Here is a 9099-nt window from a genome sequence, read left to right on the forward strand (position 1 = left end):
TAGGACAGACTGACAGACAGAAATGGAGACAGACAGACGGACGGAGGGACAGACTCAGAGGAAACCTATAGTTTCCTCTGGTTTCACCGGTAGGGGACTGAAAAGGGACATAGACAGATGAAGAGAAAATAAATGATGTGTTTATTTTTCTTTAAAAATGACAAACATGTATCACATGATCTGTATTTGTGTGTGCAGTATTAGGATTGTCTCAGTAAATGTCATACACGTATTTGTATCACATGCTCTGTATTTATCTGTTCAGTAAGAGTGTCCTTGACATTACGGAGGGGATCCACACCCTGGGGGACATTAAATGGGAGCTGGCGGGGTGTCTACTGCTGGCTTGGGTGCTGGTCTGTATCTGTCTGGCCAAGGGCATCAAAACTTCGGGAAAAGTAAGGACAACATTGAGTGAATGAGAATGAAAAATGTATCATGACAGTGAATCACATTCTGAAAGAATTCCTACATGTAGTATAGATATACTACTAAATTACAGAATTTTAATTTATTGTTTGATGGTAATTTTCAAAGTTAAAAAAAAAGAATTAAGTAGCATTATTTATTATATTCTTAATTCTATTCGTATTAAAACATCTGGGTACATTTTGTTCTGTAGGCCGTTTACTTCACCGCCTTCTTCCCGTATGTGGTTCTGTTGATCTTGTTAATAAGAGGCCTGACTCTGCCTGGATCTCTGAAAGGAATTGTGTACTACGTAACTCCACAGTGGGACAAACTAGCCAGGGCACAGGTAAGATAGAGCACAGGTATGATAGAACACAGGTAAGATAGAGCGCAGGTATGATAGAGCAAAGGTATGATAAAGCATAGGTATGATAAAGCATAGGTTTGATAAGGCACAGGTAAGATAGAGCACAGGTTTGATAGAGCATAGGTATGATAGAGCATAGGTTTGATAGAGCATAGATTTGATAGAGCACAGGTTATTGACTTTAAAAAAAATCTAAAAAAACCCTCCTTTTTAAGCACGAGAGTTTAATTCCAATTTGTGGTTCAAACAAAGAGAAATAATGAACTTTGATCTGTTTTATTTGTTCATTTTAATGGCTATAAGATTTTTACGGAAGCCCATTAGTGCCAACCTGTATATATTAAGGAAAAGCGATATATAAATATAAAGAAAATGCGATATATATATATAAAGAAAACCTCGATATATATAAAGGAAATGCGATATATATAAAGAAAACCTCGATTTATATATAAAGGAAATGCGATATATATAAACAAAACCTCGATATATATAAAGGAAATGCGATATATATAAACAAAACTTCGATATATATAAAGAGAAAAATTTCCACTGCCTGACCTTTAACATGTTTAATGACCTACATTACAACAGAGACTTTGCCAACATATGATAAGCAGCTCACGGTCCAATGTTTTGATTGCAATCAGTTGGTGTGGATATTTCAGGATGGTATTCAGCGTGTTGTGTTTTCTTCCTTTGTGTATCTTGATAATTATGGCAATTAAATCTAAAGCTTAAACACTCTGTTCTTCTTACATTTCAGACGTGTTGGGCAGAATTACACCAATGAATGACTTTTCGGCTTAAAATGTATATTACATAGAATTAAATGTTGGGGGTCTTTTTCAATCGAATATTATTTGGTGCAAAAATACAAGTGTGTTTATCATATTTTTTATAAGTTCTTTAACGTTTTACTATGTTTTTACATGATGTAGATTTTCAAATCGATTTAATTTACAATGTGGGACAAAAATCCGCAGTTTAATTATGTAAGTGTGCATGCACTAACTCATTTCTTTTTATCTATTACAAATACTTTATTTTTTTCACATCAAAGGACCATTAAATTATTACATAATTATACGGTAAAAGTACATGTCGCTTTCTTCCCTCATATTCAAATGAAGTGGGTATCTTCATCTCTCCCCTCTCTCCCATTCCGATTCTTTTTTTTTACAATCAATGGGTGTACTAGTAAATTATTTTTATAATGAATTTAAATAAATTTGAATTAGGGCATTAAAAAGTACTTGTTAAGACTCCACGTTTAACATTACATTTTCATAAATTCTCGGTTGTGAAACCAAAATTAGTAAGTTTGGTAAAAAAAAAAAAAAAAAAAAAGGTAGGTTGTAAAAAAAACGAAATTGAGCAAAATACATGTAAAGCCAATAAAACACAGAAAATACGATACATATATTACATTAAAAGTTTAAATCTAAAATTTAAACTTATCTGTAACTATCTAGATAAGTTTAAACTTTAGATTTAAACTTTTAATGTAACACATATACTTAATCATGAATGCATTTAATTAAATGCTCATCTTCTCAATTAAGTGCATTATTTTAAGTAATATTACAATTACAGTTCATTGATATATGCATGTACAAACAAATAAACACTATTAAATAGCAACATTTTGCCGATTCTGGGAAAGTTCTGAGTACTGTATAACTGATTTCCCCCTGCCAGGAGTTAATCTGTATATAATCTTGATGGACAGCTGAGTGCTACAGGTCACGCAGTGGAAAATTTTCTCTTTATATATATAGCATTTCTCTTTATATATATCGAGGGTTTGTTTATATATATCGCTTTTCTCTTTATATATATCGAGGTTTTGTTTATATATATCCAGGTTTCGTTTATATATATCTTTATATATATCAGGCTTTTTCGTTTATATATTGTGGAAGCAATTTTAACTAAATATGTTATCAAACCTTTCTCCAACAAATATTTTGGCCGGTACTTTCTTAATATCAGCCAGGTAAAAGTACCTGGTACCGGCACATTTTGAAAGGCCTGATATATCCAGGTCTTGTTTATATATATTGTATTTCCTTTATATATCGAGGTTTGCTTTTATATATTGCATTTCCTTTATATATAGAGGTTGGCACTAATGGGCTTCCGTAGATTTTACTTCTCACTGTGTTTGTAGGTATGGGAGGAGGTGCTGTTGTACAGGTTTTCTTCTCCCTGTTCCCCTCTTATATCTACTCGTTTGTTTGTAGGTGTGAAGAGATGCTGATTTTCTTCTTCATGACCCCCTGTTATATCTACTTGTTTGTTTGTAGGTCTGGGGAGATGCTGATTTTCTTCACCCTGTCCACTTGTTATATCTACTTGTTTGTTTGTAGGTCTGGGGAGATGCTGATTTTCTTCACCCTGTCCACTTGTTATATCTACTTGTTTGTTTGTAGGTCTGGGGAGATGCTGATTTTCTTCACCTTGTCCCCCTGTTATATCTACTTGTTTGTTTGTAGGTGTGGGGAGATGCTGCCGTACAGATTTTCTTCTCCCTGTCCCCCTGTTACATCTACTTGTTTGTTTGTAGGTGTGGGGAGATGCTGCTGTACAGATTTTCTTCTCCCTGTCCCCTTGCTGGGGAGGGCTGATTACCCTGGCCAGTTACAACAAGTTCAACAACAATTCTAAAATGTAAGTCACAAAACTATTTCAAGTCAAGTAAAGCGCAATCAAGTAATTTTTTTTGTTGTGAGTGTATCTGAAATTCATAAGATGTTATTCATTATAAAACTGGAGATTATGAATGTATCACTGGTGTTATCTCTTTCTGACAGGGATGCCATCATTGTGTCGGTACTGGACTCTGTGACTAGTGTCTTCGCTGGCCTGGTCATTTTCAGCATCATTGGTTACATGGCAGAGGTGTTGGAGCAGCCTATTGATAAAGTTGCTACTGAAGGTATCAACCTTTTGTAAACAAGGGGGATAAATTGTTTTTAACCAAGAAATAATAATTTAAAGTATGTACCTTTGACTAGAACTCTTAGAAAACAATATAAAGAAACCTAAAGGGGTTCTGTTTCCATCTCCTGTTTTCTACAGGAATGGAGAAGTATGTGTGAATTATAATTTGGCATGAGTGATGGGTGAGAACATGTAGATAAGGGATTTGATGTTAGATTTTTCGGTTCCCTTTTAACAGGTGCAGGATTGGCCTTTGTAGCATACCCTGATGTAGTGACAAAACTCCCCCTTTCACAATTGTGGTCTGTGCTTTTCTTTGCTATGCTAATCACTCTTGGACTTGGAACACAGGTAAAGTATAATGTACCCAGGCCAGGATATTTGACATAATAGGTAAAATTACAGGTATTTATAGAGGTGTGTCTTAACCAGGTAAAATAACAGGTGTGTCCTCCCCTCCCTCTGTACCCCCCTCTCACCACAGTGTCTTATCTTTATTTTTTATTTTTTTTACACTTTTTTGCGCTAAAGTTGTGAGGACAGTGGGCAACTTGAATGTGAGGGAGATTTATAACTTAATAAGAATGATATCAAAAAATTACTGTTTGGGAATTTATTACATTTTCAACTGTGAAATTTTGTTTAGAAATGTAATTTATTTTCTGAATAAAAGAGATATTTTGTGACAGAAAGAATATCAGAAGTATGGTAAAACTTGATTTGCCTTTTCGTCATTAGCTTGTTTTAAGATAAAGGTAATAAACAATTCTGAAGTAGACTAAAATTGCTAAAGTTTCTCCAGATACATGTATGATGTTGTTCCAACCTCGACCACATAACTATGACATTACAGCCCTGGACACTGTGTCATGAAAAAAAAGAAAAGAAAATGAAATAAACAAATGTAGACTATATAATTTGTGATGACATACCACAACAAATTGATTTTGTATTAACCACATCATTATCATTTAAAATCCAGTGTTCTTGCTTTCTTTATAGATTTCCACGGTAACTACCGTACATACTACATTGCTGGATCAGTTTCCTCACCTCCGTAAAGGTCACAGGAAGACGTTGTTATTGATCGTCATCGCCATCTTCTGTTTCCTGATCGGACTCATCTTCTGCTCTCAGGTCTGTAGGGTCGTGTAGTAATAAGTTCTTATATATAATGAATAATGAATTAAATTACCTGTGCTGTTTAAATATACTAAATCATAGATTTTAATGGATTCAGAAAGATGGAATTTGTAAAGTGCACTAGAGAAGTTTATTCAACACAGACCATAAAAGAAAACAACATGTGACAATTTGGGTCATTATTCATGTGACTCTTACCCATAACTATATATGTATATGTATGTATTATGACAGGGTGGAATGTACATGCTGCAGTTGTTTGATAATTACGCTGCCACCTACTCCCTCCTGTTTATTGGTATGGTGGAGTGTATAGGAATATCCTGGGTATATGGTGAGTCCATTGTAGGGGATATTTATATTGATAAAATATAATTACTGGGGAGGTCAACGTTACCACTACATCACCAAAAATTTCAAATCAATACCGCTACATTTTTTTCAAAATTTCAATCGATCATTGCCACTACAAATTTTTGGTCGAAAAAACTCATTTATACTGCTACATATCGAATCAGCCAGGTATGCAGGTACGGAATATGAGTTCCAATCAGAAAGCTTTCACAAAGATTTACAGTTCACATGAAATAGGTGAAATTACAACATAGCAGTATGTTTAGCAAATGACAGTCATAGCTTTACTGATTGTGTAAAATTGATTGATTAATTTAAAAAATTTAAAGTGTTTTAAAACACAAAATATATAAAAATTAATAAAATATCCTGCTCAAAGTCCTTCTTTCAACTCCCTGTGATGAGCAGGAGAAACAGGTCTTATGCCTATATATGTTATACTTAAAAATCAATCTGTACACTCGTAAGTGGCTGGTTAGTGAAAGAGACAATGTAGCGGTAATGTATACTTTTTTATGTAGCGGTAATGTAACATTTTTTGTAGTGGTAATGACTATGTAGCGATAATGAAAATTTCTCAAATGTAGTGGTAATGATACACACCCAACTACCGGTATATGTAAATGTCTGCCGAATAAATTAAAAAGTTTGGAAATTATAGAACAAAGGAATGAGAGGGGTGGGGTGGGTTAACTTGACACGAGAAATTTTCTATCTCTAAAAGCATACCAGGGTACTTCATATGAAATCTTACATAAATTCGAAGATCACTTAAAATAAAGTACAGTTGGCATTTTCCTTTGACAGCTCTTAGAAGTGTTCTCTCTGACTATGTTTACTCAGTATTATAGTTTGTAATGAAAATATTATTTCTAGTACAGGTACCAAATAAATATAAGAAATATGAAAAGGTTAAAATTTTGTAGGTGCTGACAGGTTTTTGACAGACATTGAGTTGATGTTGGGAACTCGACCTAGCAATATATGGAAATACAGCTGGAAGTTCGTGGCTCCAATAGCTCTGTTGGTAAGAATCAGATTAATTTATAATTTCATAGCAGTTTAATCTGTATCTCTACAAGTAAAAAATTTTAAAGAACAATGCACAGTAGCTCCACGCCTAATTGTAATGTTTTCAAATCTTGGAGGAACTATTTTCTTCCATTATTATAATGTAACTTAGTTGTACTACAGTATTGTTAAAGACTTCTTGTTCATTCTTTGAGCCCCTTTAGATATTATTTCTACCTTGTCTGGATGTCAGGTTTGACTTTCTTTAATACGAATTTTGTTCTTTTGACAGGGTATCCTGCTATTTACGGCTATTGATTTTAGCCCTACGGAGTATAACAAGGAGAAGTTCCCGGGCTGGGCTGACGGGGTGGGCTGTCTAATCTCCATAGCTTCCATTATAATGATCCCCATTGTCGCAGTCTACATGGTCCTAAGTCGTCGGAGTCAATTCTCAGGGTCTTTTATTGAAGTAAGTTTACAAATCCTCATTGTGAATATATTATTAATTTATTTCACAAATTTTTCATCACATTAAAAAAGACCCTTTTCATGATAATGATAGGAATTTCTTTGTTTTATAACAGCAATATTATTGTTTACCAAGTCCATTCTATCAAGCTCTCTTGATTCTTCAGAGCTCTTGGTAAATCCTTTTCATGGTTTCTTTCTAAAGCTTATCAAGCACCTTTCCAAACCAACGGAGAAGTGGGGACCTTACAAGAAGGATCACCGAGCCCAGAGACAGAGGATGGATGACAGCTATAACTACGAGTCACAGATTCCACTCAAAGACCACACCGACAGTCAGAAAGTCTAATACCAGCCAAAAATAAAAACGGAAAAATACTGTTTCTGAGCAAGAATCCTCAGTAGAGACTGAATAGATCAGGTGCAGGCTATCACAAAACTAACGACTGTTGTAATTTTTAAAATTGTTTGTAGATTAATGATATGAATTTCTCAGATACGATATTTTTGATGACAATTTTTATTAACCTAATTTTTAGGTACAATGTAATATGTATCAACAGGTATATCTGCTTTGTAGATGACAAAACAAAAATTAAAGTATATACATAATTGTGTGCTTTAATCGAGTTTAAATTTCCAGGCAATTACGGTATATAGCATTATTTTTGTTAAATAGTCATTAGGATTTTCAACAGACACAACTTAAGGAGTTTTTGATAGTACATGGTGACATGTACTGTACAACTGAACCTTGTGTTGATGAAGATTCATAAAATGGTTAAGTCTCAACATTTAGAAAAAAAGTAGTGAAGTATCTAAACACTAACATATAGTGTATGACCCAAAAACTCCTTTGTGCTTCCTTGAATACAAGGTGCTTACAAAAAATACATTTTTTGTAATTTTTCTTGGATGCCATAATGAAAATTGAAAATTGCATTGTGACACAATAAATTGTAGACAAGTGAGCAAGTCATGTGATGTAACCTCAATCGTCAGTCCTGTTCTATCAGGAATTAGTTCTTACTTATTAATTATTGTACATTCTCCAAATGTACTGAAGTCATTGATTTTACTTGTGTCTTTGTGTTCTTTTAGGATTGTGATTTCTTTTTCCACAGCTTTATACACAGCAAGCACAGAAAGCAGTGTTTCTATGTTAAAAAAAAACTAAAATTAAAAAAAAATTCTTTATTAATAACAAAACTATAGAAAAAATGACATTATGCATGTTATGGTTAACCCCAGAGTTGTGCCTTTAAAACCTGCCATTGATAATCCAGCTTCATCTATCAATGGTCAGAAGTGTTATTTTACAAACCTTGTTATATATGCATACCGTTTCACTGCTTTAATGTCTCCATCACTCTGTTCACACATTGTTCAGTGTACAACTTCTTCATCACCTGGCCCTGTCCTCATGCTAAGATGTAAGGTAGTTTCAGAATTCCACAACAAATTTGTATGTTGCTGTATTAGTGCTATGACATTTTATTGGTGTATATTATACATTGTAATTAAACTAGATATCAGCATTTCATATCAATGATATGCATTTCTAAAATAAATAAAAGTACTAATTTGGTAAGCATAATTTACAATCATATAAGTATGCCAAAAAATATATGTTATATAAGTCTTTGATACTTCAATTGTCAGTGAAATTTAAAAATTGACAAATGTTTAATTAAATTTCAACGGATAATTTTTTTTGTTTTGTACTGCTTGTCTAGGTTTTGTTAGAGATGTGTATATGGTATTTTTGTGAACTGCACATATCTCAGATGTGTGGAAACTGGTGATATTACAATAAATCACTTTACATCTACCATATTTCAGGTAATCTGCAATAACAGGACAGATCCTAAATCATCATCCGAGTTCCTGCCTATTTATTTTGTTTTATGTATTAGGTTTGATTTCCTTTGAATTTCCCATGGAATCTCCATATGTATGTTTTAATGCAAATCAGTGAATCTCATTAGCACTATGTTTTGAGTTGTCTACATGTACATATAGATACAATTATATGTGTAAAATTGTATTTATATTGTGATACAAGTTATTTTTCCCACAGAAGCATATTTATGTGTAAGACAGTATTTCGGATTTAAAAGACAAACATTTTTGACTATTGAATTTATTGCAAGGATCTTTAAAGAGTTTACACTGTAAAAGACAAGATTTTGGATTACACAACATCTGAATTAGACAGGTTTCACTGTATCATGTACATGTAAATACAATCTTAAGTATGCTTAAAATATGTTTAATTTTGAGTTTAATAGTAGACTGTATATCTTGCAATGTTTTGATTTTAAGATGATTTTTAAACTATAACTTTTAAAGTCACAAGGTTTGCTTATCACTATAAAATAAGGTATTTTGGCATT

The 9099-nt window shown here is 33.1% G+C and overlaps 1 protein-coding gene across 1 annotated transcript; it reads left to right on the forward strand.

Annotated features, from left to right (window-relative positions):
- Window positions 1–265: 265 nt before the first annotated feature.
- On the forward strand, window positions 266–7259 carry LOC134256966 (sodium- and chloride-dependent glycine transporter 2-like; the record flags this gene model as incomplete). The annotated part of the gene is made up of 10 exons (XM_062739637.1): window positions 266–398; window positions 623–757; window positions 3348–3451; window positions 3595–3719; window positions 3963–4075; window positions 4727–4861; window positions 5102–5201; window positions 6148–6248; window positions 6525–6704; window positions 6909–7259. Coding segments are annotated over 10 exons (1270 nt in total), but the record flags the coding sequence as incomplete, so codon positions are not given.
- Between the last annotated feature and the right edge of the window lie 1840 nt (window positions 7260–9099).

The sequence above is a fragment of the Saccostrea cucullata genome, unplaced genomic scaffold, assembly GCF_032062105.1.
Source record: "Saccostrea cucullata isolate Sc308-1 unplaced genomic scaffold, CSIRO_AGI_Scuc_v1 ctg16037, whole genome shotgun sequence".
Taxonomy (NCBI): domain Eukaryota; kingdom Metazoa; phylum Mollusca; class Bivalvia; order Ostreida; family Ostreidae; genus Saccostrea; species Saccostrea cuccullata.